We start from the raw sequence: 15,943 nt of genomic DNA, 5'->3' as shown, positions 1-15,943 counted from the left end.
AAATTATCTTTTTTTTGATAATGTTACTTTTGAATTTTTGTTATTATTTTAAGGAATCTCGAATGAGCGTTTTGAGCTTTTCGACAGTATTTTTTGTGGGACATGAGAGCACATCAGACATATCAAATTGCATTCTGAATACGAAGAATATCTTTCTAATATCAAATAATTTACATTTTTTGAAATTCACGGTATAATACAAATTTTATGACAACTTATTAAAATTTGATATTTTTCACATTTTTGATATATAACAGTCCTTGAAGTATATATTCTTAAAGTGTATGCAGCTGGGAGGAAAAGCCGATGATCAATTGAAAATTTTGACCTTTCATATTGAAAATATGGATTTTTTCCCAAAAAGACCTAATTTTTTTTGTGTTTTGGGGAAAAAAATCCATATCTTCAATACGAAAGGTCAAAATTTTCAATTGATCGTCAGCTTTTCATCCCACCTACATACACGTTAAGTATAAATCATCAGATTTATAAAGTTTACTTCGAGTACTGTTAAATATCAAAAATATCAATTTTTAGTCATTTGCCATAAAATGTGTATTACCTTGATAATTTCAAAAAATCAAAATTATTTGATATCAGAAGGACATTCTTTGTATTCAGAATGCAATTCGATATGTCTGATGTGCTCTAATGTCCCACAATAAATACTGTCCAAACGCTCATACCCCTTCCCTTAATGAAATAAGAATCACAAAATATTCTGTTATGTATATATGAACAAGATTCATTCATATATTTTCACGACTAAACCTTGTTTATGCCCTCAGATCACAAACAGCCTCTTGGGCAAAACAATCGTTTAGTCATGAAAATATATGAATGAACCGCTAATTCTGTTATTTTACAATTGACTTACTTTTTCTTGCTTGACTTCAGCTCATATTGCAACCTCCATAGATAGATGGAGTTATCCTCATATCGTTACTGCCACCAGCCTATTAACATGGCTGTAGGTGACACTTGTAACAGAGCTGCTTGGTGAGTCAATCAAACTCAAGACTATGTTTCCATTGTCAGCTAACAACTGGAATTATGATATATGAAAAGTATTAGTCAGTTTCTTTGAATAAGTTCATTTGCAATGTTAGATTCAACTGTTGAAAAATGAAGGTGTTAAGGGGGTACTACACCCCTGGCCAATTTTGTGTCTATTTTAGCAATTTTCTCAAAAATTATAGCGCATTGGTGACAAGTAAGATATGTATATTATAGGGGCAATGACTACAGCTACTGCAAGTAGTTATTGATTTATTGATCAAATATTGGTTTCCCTCATTTTTGACTGTAACTCCACAACTGTTGTCTGTGCTGAAATAAAATTTCCAGTGCAGTAGTTGTAGTCCTTGCCCCTATAATATACATATCTTACTTGTCACCAATGCGCTATAATTTTTGAGAAAAATGCAAAATGGGCACAAAATTGGGCAGGGATGTAGTACCCCCTTAAACTCGCATTTTTAGTGACCTTTTACCACTACACTGGGCTAAAAGAAGTCATCAGGATATGCCAAAAAGGAAAAGACACTCTTATCACGCCTTCTATGGCAGTTCCTGTCACCTATAAACATGGCCGTGACACTCAGTATTCAATCCCTGTATAAAAATGAAGTCACTTCGCCCGGCAGTTTGAGGACGGTTGCTATGCCGGTTGCTATGCATTTGAGAGCGTAGCCTAAATCTTACGTACTTGTGAACGGCTATGATGCGCAAGACTGCTTTATTGTTCAAAAGGACTTATCCTGTATTTGATTGACAGTTGCTAGGTCATTTGAGTGCGCAAGATTTGATTGGTTAATGAAGTTCCAGATCTCAGTTCTAATCTTGAACGACTGTCGAGGAAGTCTATTTCAAGCTATTTTCCAAGATGGCGCACATCGACTGCCAATTATTCGGACCCTTTCCAGCAAAAATACAGCTTATTTAGCCAGTCTCGTCATGGGGTCATCGAAGAGAATATTTTCCTAGCATATTGAGCTAACTCCTCAGCTATTTGGTTTTTCACTATATAATAGTAATGGAAAGATTCGACCAAATGTTCGCCGTTTTTCGCCATTTAATTTTTTTTTAAATGATGACGTAAACATGCATCATCTCTCCCACAGGTGATATACTCCTACACGTACAGGGGTACTATGCCATCACATGCATTATCGCGCACAGGCTGAATGACTGACTTCATTTGCACAAACGAGTGGCTTATCCTATAGTATATTAGTACTCGAGAATCCTTGCTATAAATGGAAACAGTCAGATGTGATGGGTTGCTAGTCTGATGAAACCACTAGTGTGAAAAGTGAAAAAACATGAGTTGAAAACCTTTACTTTTCTTGGAGTTGTACAAAAATAACTAAGTCAACAGTGTTAGTCAGTTCGGTTCATATTATACTGCAGATGCCAGGTAGACCCTTACTATTAACTAGTACAGTACAATACAGTACAGTACAGTACAGTACAGTACAGTACAGTACAGTACAGTACAGTACAGTACAGTACAGTACAGTACAGTACAGTACTAGTAACTAATGTCTGAAGCAAAACAATTATCAATTAAGGAGAATATGATTTTCAAATCTCAATGGGCACATGCAATACAGATCATCTTAATGTTTGCAAAAATGACTAAAGTATGAGACAGTGCTCATTACTCATTGCTTGTTGAACGACCATGCTCCAAATTCTATTTACTAAATACCTTCATATAGGCCTATACCAAAACATTGCACTATTGATCACTAATACTAAGTGATATTTTGTCTCAAGTTAAGATGTAATGTCTTTATACATTATTTTTCTACTTAATCTTCCTCACAATAATCACACTGAGAAGCTGAGCAACGATCACAATGGGCTATTCCAGATGTATTCCGCACCCCCCCCCCCTATGGAAGACATTAAAAAAAAATACAATTCCAGCTGGAATTGAGATGTGTCTAGAATTCCAGCAGTCATTTTTAGCAAAGATTCCGGCTGTAGGGTATGGAAGACATTGAAATTCCGGCTGCTAAAATAAACGAAAAAACAAAGAGTGGGGATTGTGAAAGGCCATGATGTGCCTATGGAAGACATTCACATTTCTTAATATTCCGCTGGAAAATGGTCAAAAATGCTCCAATTCCAGCAGAATCTTCACTTATGATCACCATCTCGATTAACCTATGAAAGACATTTACTTGAATTCTGGCTGGAAACAAAAAATGTTCTCATTCCAGCTGGAATCCTATGGAAGACATTTACATTTACGTGAATTCCGGCTGGCCATATTACCACAATTCCGCAGTGTCTTCCATGGGTTTTCCGCTGTCAATTTAGCCCAATTCGGAAGTGTCTTCCATAGGGGGTGCGGAATACATCTGGAATAGCCCAATCTATGTCTATCGCTTACAATCTGAGACAGATTTATAAGTCTAGTCTGCGTCTGACATCTTTGTCAATCAAACACCCCATGATACTTGATTGTTTAATAGTGCATTAAAAGGAAGGTTGATTCATCTGGTGCTAATTGGAGAAAAGGAATCACCGAAAATGGTGAAAAGTTATGGTCCTAATACAAGGCATAAAGCAACTTTTCTAGGCATTGTTGACATGGTGCCTTCAGAAAGAAAGTTTCCTATTACTAAGACCTTGCTTTTGAGACGGTTTGTATATTTGAAGGTGCAAAATTAACCATCAGGCATGCTGTTTTACCACCATATTCAGAAACTCAATCATCACGCCACTCGTAAATAAATCGCGGCAGAGTTTGATTGACAGATGATGTCAGACGCAAATTAGTCTTTTTAATTCTGTCTTTGATAATAACCAATAAGGTATGTAAAATAAAGTGCTAATAACCTACCTCCACATGCCCACTATCAAAGCCTACTAGCAGATACCTCTTTCCACCGGGTAGGGAACACCATTTCAGACACTTGACACGTGACGAAAACACGACCGCAAACAGCTCGGCACCGCTGCTGACCTCGTATAACCGCACACGTCCGTCATGATAACCTACAGCAATTTGGGCTCCATTTGGGCTGAAACTAGTGGCTGTCGCATGGCTGGAATTCTTATCACCTAGGGTCAGGATTTTCTTTCCTAGAGTACCAGACCACACCTGTAAAATATAAATTTTGATTAGTTGAATACAAATTTTGATTAGTTGCATACTCCATTTCTAAGCATACAAGTATGACAATTAGGCCGTCAAAACAACTGGGTAGGAAGATACATAACGTTGTTGGGCAAGAAAAACTCCTATGTGTCACTGGCCCCTGAACAAGTTTAAAGCAAAACCTCCTATGTAACCTTGTGGCAGTTTTGTTTTAAACATGTTCAGGGGCCAAAAGCACATACGCCAATATGTACAATTCAGTCTACTAATAAAACATGTCACATATTGGACGAAGGTAGCTGTGGGTAAGATATTCAGTGGTGTTCGCAGGTTCTTAAAAGTGGGAGGCCATGGGTCTCGATTCCCCCGACTGTTCCAAAATTTTCGCCTCGCTCGCCGTAATAGTAGTCCCAAATTTTAACACGACTTACCAGCAAAAGTGGTGGCCACAAGCCCCCCGGCCCCTTAGCACATGCCACTGAAGATATTTACCCTGGTTCAAGTAGTATCCCCCAGCACTCACTAAAATGGGCGACAGTGCTTTAATACATTTTAGATAAGCTCTCACCGGATAACCCTTTTTTTCTTAAAAGACCGGAATTATGTTATGTTTTTTTTTTTTTCATTATCAGATTTTACTCCATTTTGACTTCATTTTTGACTCCATTTTTATAGGCCCAAAATTGGCCAAGTCCCATTTTCAGGGTTTTTCACACAATGACCTTCTTTATGGCATCAAATCCCTACCTGATGAACCCTAGTTTTGAATCGCTGTCCGCACACACTCGTCAATTCGAAAGTCAAATACCCACTCCCTTCACTGTTCAAACACTGATACTAAACCAAGATTATATAATGGAAGAACAAAAAAAAAGTGTCCGACTAAGAAACAAGAGTTCCTGGGTTTAAATCCCACACCGGCACATTTACTTGCTTAATTTTTTCAATTAGGTTGTGTGCCGGGCAGGATTTCATTTATATGTGACCATCCACCACAACTAAGCCCGGATGTCGCCAGTGCCACTATTGAGAAATGCTCCATTGAACTTAACAATAAACAATATGAAACAAAGGATTTATTGACTGTTTTATTGATTTTTCACTACTTAAATGTCAAGTACTATAGACATGATATACATCATTTTAAAGCTAATTTCAAGCAAAATATTTTGGTTGACTATCTCAAAAATGATGATTGGCGACTTCAGGGCTCAGTTGTGCTGGATGGTCACATTTGCTATCTAGTTTAATTATAACACTTTGGGTTGGTTAACTGTTCACTCTTTCTTTTCAAAACAAAACTACTTACTTTGACTTTGTGGTCTTCACTCGCTGTAATCAGCTGCTGACCATTTGCTGAGAAACACAAGGCATTGATAGGTTGCATGTGACCTGTCAGACTACCAACCTGATGAGAAGATTAAGTAGGGATGTGATTTATTATTTCAAATTAACATAGTTATTGTAAGAATGTGGGTTAGGTCCTACTCTAATGGACTATTCCAGTTTAAATTTATACATCTGATCCTCCTCCAATTCACAGGATTTTTTATTACAAAGTAACATAGTATCATACTCATTATACATGAAAGAATGCAGGTTAGGTCCTACTCTAATGGACTATTCCAGTTTAAATATATACATCTGATCCTCCTCCAATTCACAGGATTTTTTATTACAAAGTAACATAGTATCATACTCATTGTACATGTAAGAATGTGGGTTAGGTGCTACTCTAATGGACTATTCCAGTTTAAATTTATACATCTGATCCTCCTCCAATTCACAGGATTTTTTATTACAAAGTAACATAGTATCATACTCATTGTACATGTAAGAATGTGGGTTAGGTGCTACTCTAATGGACTATTCCAGTTTAAATTTATACATCTGATCCTCCTCCAATCCTCTGGATTTATTATTACAAAGTAACATAGTTATCTACTCATTGTAAGAATGCAGATCAGGTCCTACTCCAATGGACTATTCCAGTTTAAATTTATACATCTGATCCTCCTCCAGTCCTCGGATGTGAAGGACAAAATATTGTAGCAAGTAAAAATTTACTTGATTTTGTCAACCATAATGAAAAAATGTGACCTGTCACATTGAAACAGACCACCTAGTGGCAGAAATGAAAATGGAGATTTAAACTGCTGCTTTTTAGCTTGAAAATGACACCTTTAATTACTTGTTGAAATCAGATACAGTAAAAATGTTTTATGAGGAAAAACAAGCTCAGAATTCTTTTTATTTTCTTTATAATTTTTTATCTTCTTTCATTGTTATCTGCCAATGAAGCTAGCCGCGAAGTGGTCTGTTTCGATGTGATGGGTCACAAATGCATAGGTATTGATTTGTTCCCTTCATTGTCATTAAAACTACTAAAACAGCAAGAAGAAATACCCACCTGTGTTCCTGTGTTAGCTGACCAAAGTTTGACAGCGCCATCTAATGATGCCGATGCGATATGTCGACCACTAGGAGAATATGCTACTGCCCTCACAGATGACCTGTGACCTCTCAAGATCTAAAGAAAACAATAAATTGAAAACAACAGATACAAATTAAAGATTTCTGTGTTCGTAAATTTGTGATTGGAGTTGCAATTTTTGATCCAAACAAAATTTTTGAATATCTTCCATGGAATTTTGGAGTGTGATGTGTGTTTGTATTAAAAATTACACTTTGATAACAGAGAGTACTGTATTAGACCTAATTAGCATGCCTCTCACTTAAAGCCATATGGTAACATTTGCTGAGGATGCCGCCTCAATATTTTTCACAATTCTGTTTTTTTACACCATTGTAATGTACTTTATTAAACTAACATACCCTGCAAAAATCAAAATCAAGAATTAAAAAGGTGCTGTAGTTTTGTCAAAATCAAAAACTTTGAATAAAGCACAGGAACTGTTGTTTAATCATTATGATGGAAATATTAGTCAAAACGCGTACACAATGTTCATAGTAAGTACCAACATGCTCCACATTACAGCGCTATGGTGTCATAATATGAGTGCGCCCTTGCAAAATTGGGAATACTGGCTATGTACAAAAAATACGCTAAAAAAATCATACAAACATGCTATTTCACTTGATTTTTGGCTAAATATGAATGAAAATCACTATTCCTTAAGGTGGTGCTACACCCCTTGATAAATTTGTGACTATTTTTTCATTTTTCTCAAATAATTATAACACACTGGTAACAAAAGTTATGTATATTATGGGGCAAGGAATGCAGTTACTACACTGGAATTTCAGTGACTCAAGACAAGCGGTATGTTATTTATGATAAGAAAAGAGGTACCACTAGAATGTACCTCATTTCTTAACATATATAATGAACCACTTGTCTTGAATCACTGAAATTTCAGTGAAATAATTTGATTCCTTGCCCCAATAATATACATAACTTTTGTTACCAGTGTTCAGTTATTTTTTGAGAAAAATGCAACATTAGTCACAAAATTTATCAGGGGGTGTAGTACCACCTTAAATTTGGTTTGGACAATCTTAAATAGTATTTGTACACTCTTAGATAGTGAGAACCAATCAGAATAAACATTACAAAATACGAACAATGCATTGCGAACAATTCACGGGCATACGCTCCGTGTAATTTATTAAACTATAAATGAATTACTCACAGCGACTCTTTTCTTGTTGAAGCTATCCCATATTTTCAGCGTAGCATCCCAGCAGCCAGTCGCAATCAGTTTGCCTTCAGGGTGGAAAGCAGCACAGTTGATTGGTTTAGAGTCTGCCCTGATAGTATCAGTGGGTTTGCCAGTGTTGCCATCCCAAAGCTTGATGCAGCAATCCCATGATGACGAAGCAATCACAGTGCCGCTAGCATTGGAGCAACAGTGGTTTACTTGACGCCTGTGGCCTTTCATTACAGCAATCCTGTACAAGAATAAAAACACATGATTAATAATATGAAGCCCCATAATGCCCACCAAGTGACAACAGCCAGATTGACCAAAAAAGACCACAACATGCATATTCTATGCACACTTTATACAACACTAGGAAGCCTTTACAAAGAGTAAACATTAAGGCGCTGGTCTCCGCATACCTCCCCTCCTTCCCCGGGGGTAAGCAATGCCTGAGTTCACCTGAATACGCCTGCGGTGCAGGGTAGCCTACTCCTTTTGTTAACATGACCAATTTCCTGGAACAGGGTCTACAGCTGGTCTCTAAGCTAATCTTATCTCAACAAAATAGCTCAAAATTCAACACCTTGTGTATCTCCCCTGTAGTGGGGCAGGGTATCCGGTATAATGAAAGACAGAGATAAAAAGACTAAATCACGTCTGCCGTCATCTGTCAATCAATCAATCAATCAATCGAGCACGGTTTGGTAACAAGTGTTGTGATGATGACTTGCTGAACATGGTGGTACAACCGGGGCCCTTATTAATAATTTAATCGATTATTTATATTGGTTAATTTTGCACCTTCAAACATACAAACCATCTCAAAAATTAAGGTCTTTATAGTAGGAAACTTTCTTTCCCGAAGGCACCATGTCAACAATGCCTAGAAAAGTTGCTCTTTGCCTTTTTAAAAGTAAATAATTTTCGCCATTTTCTGCTATTCCTTTTCTCCGATCGGGACAAGATAAATCGGCCTTCCTTTTATGCGCTATTAAAAAATCAAGGACTATTTGTTTATTGTCTTAAAGGCCAATACTGGAATGTCATCTTTCCCTGGGTAAGATCTGACACCAGACCAGCCCATGGCCAGAGGGTAACATGAGTAGGTTTGTTTCACCTTGAAAGCAGGAATAGTCTTGCAAATATGGGCTAACTTTCCCCTAGGCCATCCATCCAATATGCCATGAATTAGTAGGACTACAACTGGTATTTACTGGTCAGTTTATGCTCCTATTTCCACATCTGTTAAATTTATATGGGCCTTTAAGGATCGTAGGGAATTTGATTGACAGCGACGTCAGACGCGATTTAGTCTTTTTATCTCTGTCTTTCATTACAATGCATAACAAACACACAAACAAACATACTCACAAACAAATGCACCCCAGCAAACTAACAGGCAAACAGACACCATATCACTTACCTATGACCATGTTCAACATCCCAAAGGCTGAGAGTATTATCCAATGATGCAGTTACAAGTCTCTGTCTACCTACAAAGCAACAACTGATGATGGCATCTGAATGTCCCAAAAAGCTCTTCAATTCCTGCGAAAAATAATAATGAATGGTTTCGTATTATTGTTATTGGGGTAATGATTATTGGTCTAAAAGCAAACACAGTAAACAAAATGTAAGTATCTGTGGTAAATTAGCGCAGAGGGTATACAGCAACAAGGTTCAACAAAGAGAAAATCTTGGGTTTTTTTCCAGTCTCACCATTTATTTACATCTGCCTAACTCACCTTTCCTGTCTCTGTGTCATAGAGTTTTACTGAGCAGTCTTGGGAACCAGATGCAAAGAAGTGATCACCAGCAGATATAGCTACACAGTTAACAGGCTGTAAGTGAAAGAAAAGAAACTCATCATACTGAACACAGGCTCAAAAATGACCCATTTTTTGGTCATTTTGATACAAATAAAGGGTCATTGTTTTCATTTTTTTTAAAGAAATATCCCCATTTTCCTAACTGGAGCCCAAATGTCTTTTTTTCCAGAAATTTTGCATAGAATTTTCTTTAATTTAGCCATTTAGTTTAAATCAGGGCCTCAGTAAAGAAATGGGTCAATATTTTTGGGAAATTAGTATAAATATGGGTCCATTTTCAGTATCTCAGAGGCACATCCCTACCCAGGCCAAACTTGAGTACCTCCTCCATGGTTAACACCATAAGAACTTCCTGCTGATTGGACAAAATGAATATTTTGTCCAATTTTGAACCAATCAAGGAGGGTATTATTAAGATTATCAGCAAATGCAAGTTTGACCATATATAGTTTAAAGGCTAGTCATAATTGGCAATAGAAATGAGCATTTCAAGTTATAAACCAATCAGAAATGCTGTTAGATGACCAGTAGTGTCCAAGGGATTGAAAAAACAAGGCTGTTCAAACACCTGCCCTGGGCATTATGATAGAATGGTGTCTGAATTGGACATCAAATTATTATGTGTACATGTATATCCATATCAAAAGGATGCACTTGTCGGCTGTAACATGTGCCTTTTTTTACATCAAAGCTAGGAATAAATACCAGACTCATCTCAAGTGGAGGTCACTTCAAATCTTCCCCAGGTCACATGGTTTAGGAATACAGAAAACATTCTTAAAAACTATGTCACTTGAAGATGATTTGAAGTGACCACTACTTGAGATGAGTCTGGTATTTCCTATTATGTAAAAAGAGACACATGTAACAACCGACAAGTGAATCCTTTTGATATGGATTTACATAAATATAGTTTATTAAAAAAATCTTTAAAATCAAAATCAAATGATTCTTACCTGTGAACACCCAGTTAATGTCATCATGCAAGACTCCTCAGTTTCAGCTTTGTTTTTCCATTCAAAGATATTGAGATCTCTATTGCCATGTGAACTTTCCATCATGGTCCTGATAGCTTGACAGACAGGGGAATCTGACGGCTCATTCGCTGCTTGCTGCCAAGTGAGGGCAGGGTAGCGTGTCAGAATGTGAAGATTACGTGAGACAAAAGACCGGAAAACCTGACAAAGAAAAGAAATATTGAAGCAACTTTAAAACAGTGGTTGTCCGCATAGCCATAATCCTAATCTTAATATCTTAATCCCATTAAGATTAACTTTAACCTAACCCTACCCATAATAGAGGTTATCCGTGTTCTATAAGCTGCATATTCTATTAGTGACTGCTAGACCTTGTTTAGGATTTTCAAAAGAAGTACCTGCATGTGCAACCATGACTGTTTTAAAATAGCCCGCCAAAGTCATGCAAGTAATTCCAAGGTTGTGCATTGAATTGGTTTGAATGAGGAATACTACGGGAACCAGCGCCTTTTGTTAGAAGTCACACATGAGTAACGTGGATAACCTCTATCTTAAGCCTGATGCTAATCTCCTGGTTAGCCGAGTTATCAGCCTTTTATTGTGATATGTTTTGACGGCTTTGTAAAAGGGCATTTCGTGATCCACAGTCTCATCCCCCCACTTTTCTCAAAAAAAGTTGAGATTGTTACACCACTGGAAACCTCTGGTGACATAATGTTTATGTACCAAAAATTTCTTGGAGAATCATTCGTTTAGCAAAAATATTGTCAAATTTGTTTTCTGGTATACCAGAACGAAATTACAACAGTGGCCTATGGAGCAGTGTAATACACATAATAATGCATAACTCGCAAACGCAAAATCGGAATCAACTGAAATTTTGGGAATAAGCTCTTTTCGTGGATATCTACTGAAAAATGTCATAAAAAGTGGATGCTTTAGCTTTATCACAGACTAAAAATATAGCACATAGTGCGATGAACCCGAGACTTAATACATTAATCTAAGGGCAGTGATGTCAAACCTTCCAAAATAAGTCTCATATTAATACACTGTTTTACTTCCAAGTTCCAAGGGCCTGGCTTTAACAGAGAATATAGAAAACCTTCTTACTACAAGTGATTAGGTATTATATTTATCTACATAAAGGTTTCTATTACATAGATTCAGGTGCAATACAAGCAAGCTCTATGTTCGTTGAATAGATTCATCAGGTTTGTTCAGTAAATAGACATTTTGGATTTTAGTTTGACAAAACCGAGTGAATATTTGGTACTCACCACAATATTTCGTCCTACCCATCAGAGGACTTCATAAGGTATGACTGATATGGTCATCTGATCCACTTTCCCGGGAAACAAGCAACTCCAGAAACCACTCAAACTTGTTTCCGGGAAGCTTGTTTCCCGGGAAAGTGGATCAGATGACCATATCAGTCATACCTGATGAAGTCCTCCGATAAGTAGGACGAAACATTGTGGTGAGTACCAAATATTCACTCGGTTTTGTCAAACTAAAATCCAAAATGTCTATTTACTGAACAAACCTGATGAATCTATTCAACGAACATAGAGCTGTCAAACTAAAATCCAAAATGTCTAAGCTGTATGTTATTATAATATGGGTGAAATATCCATTTGAAATTTGAATAATCACACTTACTTGTATATTAGGCCTAGCTAAGAACTTCTCCCTCTCTCTTTGCACACTGCGGTTTGCGCTGGTAGTCCCTCCTACAGCCTGATAATCCTCCAATAGCTGAGCAGCTAGGCCTAGTTGACATTTGACCTTGATGTAATGCAGGCTGCATAGAACTGAAGCCAAATCTTGATAGGCATTGGCACTTGCGAGATGGTAGGCTAAGTGTGATAGAGGGCGCACTTGTTTGCCACGCCAGGTGTGGTCCTTGTTTGGGTCAGCTTGGGAGTAGAAATATCCTATATAAATTAAAACAGTGTTAGCAGTTTAGCAGTTAGGAAAATCGGTACATAATATGTTCTCAGCAACAAGTTGCATGTACCTCTGTGGTTTCTATGGGACAGGAAATTGTCAAAAGCCGCAGGGAAAATTTTCGAAAGTCGCCCAATTGGGCTACCAATATGCAGGTTTGGCAACCCTGGCTCTGCTACTGCACCTTGCATGAATCTCTGTCTTACAGCCAGCCATCTGTTCCCTTCCCTTCCCAGTCAATATGTAAATGCTGTGTCACAGGTGACAACTCTCTAGTCAGAAGGTTCCCTAGTCCAAAGGCTCCTTAGTCCGAAGGTTCGCTAGTCCGAACACATAATTTACCATTCGCTAGTCCGAATTCTGAACAAGGTTCGCTAGTCCGAATATCAGGTTCTCTAGTCCGAATATCAGGTTCTCTAGTCCGAGGGTTTGCTAGTCCAAATAATGAATAAGGTTCTCTAGTCCGAATATAGAATAAGGCTCGCTAACCCTAACCCTAAACCCTAACCCTAACCCGAAACCCTAACTTTAAACCCAAACACTAACCCTTATTCTATATTCGGACTAGAGAACCTTCAGATTAGCAACCTTAATTTGGTTTTCGGACTAGCGACTTCGGATTAGAGGACCTTCAGACTAGCGACCCTTCGGACTAAAGAGAAGTCACGGTGTCACAGCCCTAACAACATGAGCAAACCAAAGTAAAAAAACACTAGACAAAAGCAACCTCAATACTCACCAGCTAACAATGCATGTAGTCTGCTCTCTAGTTCTGCTGCTGCACCTCGCATGTACCTCTGTCTTACAGCCTTCTCAACTTCACCATGGGCCAGACTCAAACGATTCACACTAAATTAAGATAAGAAATATTGGAACAACTTTAAAATTTGTGGTTGTCACTTCAACAATAATCCTAATCCTAAAGAACAAACCTAATGCTACTCCTTCAGTGTGTTGTTTCTACTCCCTATTCCAGAATAATACAGCACTAATTTTTTGGAATTAAAAAAATATTAACCTGTTTTGCCAAATGAAAAATAGCTAAATCTTAATCCTTTATAGTTGTCCTAACTGGCAATAAAAGTCCAATTTTAATATTTTTGCAATTTGAGGTAAAATGTTCCAAAAACATGCAATTTTGCATGTTTTCTTACAACTGTAGTGACAAAATTGTAAGACTTGGCACTAGTCTAAGCATTCAACATCTTGAGTATAGGCTAAGAATTAGCTCATAATTTTAATATTGTATGTTATTTTTGCTAATTGGGCATGAAAAAGATTAGAATGCACAACTTGAAATTAGTCTTTGTTCAAGTCTTTGTGCCTGATTGTCACAGAATACGAAAATGGTCGAAAAACACCCTTATTTACAAAAATTGACCAAATATTAAAATTTGACTTTTATTACCAGTTAGGACTACCTAAAGGATTATGATTAAGCTAGGTTTCATTTGGCAAAACCGGATAATATTTTTTTAATCCAAAAAAAAATAGTTCTGTATTTTTCTGGAATGGGGAGTAATGTCTGAATGTGTGTGCTCTTCATTGGCTGTATTTATTGTATTTACCTTTTCAGAATATACCATTCAGCAAATTCCTTCAACAGTGTCCATCTGTTCTTTGTGATTATCGCGTAAATAGAACTAGGTCACGCGATGCTATGCAGCTTGACCAGCGAATGTGGTGCTGATATGATGATGCCATGAAGAAGCGTGCTTGAGATAGTTCTTGATATTTTGATAAAATATCTCAAAACTTTTACTTGTTATGTTGAAGCGTATGGCTAGCACGCAGTGTATTAAGGATTGGATTAATCAGGGGTTTAGGGCAAAAGCTTTGCCACAGATGGCTTAGTCCACAGGCAAGATAGCAAAAGCTAAGAATTATGAGTAAATTTTAGATTTGATTTGGCAGACATAAACTGCAATTGCTGCCCTATAGATATTTGACAATTTGTGCATTCTACATTGTACACAATCTGACAATATGCCATCTGGCAGCTATTTATTCAATCCTACAAATGCATCTCTTCACGGATAGTCCTTCATATGTTTCCTTAATGCTGTGCGTGCTAGCCATAGGCCTCAACATAAAAAGTTTTGAGATATTTTCTCAAAATATCTAGATCTCAAGAACTACAGAACCAATACTACACTCGGTTTCAGAGAAGAACGAAGGTCCCTTGCTCAGATTGACGCGAGCACCCTGTTAATGAGCGACATATGCGAAACTTTGTTTACACCAACCAACGTTATGACGCCGTAATCGACCAATCAGATTACCTGTTGTAATGATTGTCAGACAATTGAATCAGCCAATGAGCACGCTCTCAAAATGTAAACAACTGCTGTTCTTCTCTGGCAGAAACTGTAGGCTTGTTTGAACTCATTTAAATGCATTTTTCATGCTGATGCCAAATATGGTCATGTACAATTCAGAAATTGTTGTATTTTTAAAGAAAATTTGAAACTTGTCGTCTGCAGTCGACACCCATGTGGAGAGAGTTAATATATTTCTCACCTATGATCACCTCCTGTTGGTCCCAGGAATCCTTTGATTCCCCTGAGTAGCATAGCAAAGACAGCCTGAGGCATCATGGAATCAGCTGACACCTGGATGTTCTTCACATCTTGATAAGTAAACTTGCTGTTTCCAAGGACTTGGTAAAGGCTAAGGAGATGATGCAATTCATCCTCCAGTAGGCCTGTGAAGTCAATGAGATGTAATAAGTAGTCTTCAACAAAGTCTTGATAAATAAGTATTTATTAGTATATTTCAAAAACAGCAGTAGCATTATAAATCTGATGAGTGTAATATTTCATTCAATAATGTTTAGGCTACTTGAGACTTGTATTAATAAGTACTGAAGTCCTGTGACACTGAAATACACTTTTCTCGGCAACAAAAGAATAAAAATCAGGATTGTAGTCTCTGATCACAGAGGTCCACTATACACAAGAGACGAACCAGTGTACATGTTCACGTAACCTCCTTCAACTCATTTGCATAGAATTGGAGCTGGGATGGGCTGATCGTATTCTGACTTTTGGAGGTTTCCATATTTGGGTTTACCTAATTAATTATTAATGGCCCGGACATTGTTTACATCACAATGTCATAGAGCTTGTTACTCGTCCGATTGAAACACAAAAACATTTGCACTTTTCTTTCCATTAATGTTATATCATGAAATACCATATAAGCGGAGGTGTTAGTTTTTATATAGGGAAAATATTCCTGGCGATGACCCCATTTTGACAATGGCTAAATATGCTGCATTAATTCAGGAAAGGTCTGATTTGTCCGCCATTTTTTCCCTTCAGATTTTGAAGCAATTTAGTAGACTTGCTTACCAGTCGTTTTCGTTATCCTAACTACAGATTGCATAATTGGAAAGTGAACTTCGAC

At 37.3% G+C, this 15,943-nt stretch overlaps 1 protein-coding gene across 1 annotated transcript in view; it reads right to left on the bottom strand.

Moving 5' to 3' along the window:
- The window catches only part of LOC140141758 (telomerase protein component 1-like), a 78,715-nt gene that overhangs the window by 21,972 nt on the left and 40,800 nt on the right, over positions 1-15,943 (bottom strand). The window contains 12 exon segments of the mRNA XM_072163626.1: positions 878-939; positions 941-1,045; positions 3,857-4,117; positions 5,424-5,522; positions 6,525-6,644; positions 7,768-8,026; positions 9,203-9,327; positions 9,525-9,620; positions 10,565-10,786; positions 12,248-12,522; positions 13,275-13,384; positions 15,056-15,239. Of these exon segments, the coding sequence (XP_072019727.1) occupies positions 878-939; positions 941-1,045; positions 3,857-4,117; positions 5,424-5,522; positions 6,525-6,644; positions 7,768-8,026; positions 9,203-9,327; positions 9,525-9,620; positions 10,565-10,786; positions 12,248-12,522; positions 13,275-13,384; positions 15,056-15,239 (1,918 nt within the window).

This window comes from Amphiura filiformis, chromosome 20, assembly GCF_039555335.1.
Source record: "Amphiura filiformis chromosome 20, Afil_fr2py, whole genome shotgun sequence".
NCBI lineage: Eukaryota > Metazoa > Echinodermata > Ophiuroidea > Amphilepidida > Amphiuridae > Amphiura > Amphiura filiformis.
The sequence above is the reverse complement of the archived record's forward strand: the minus strand, read 5'-3'. Positions and strand labels throughout refer to the sequence as shown.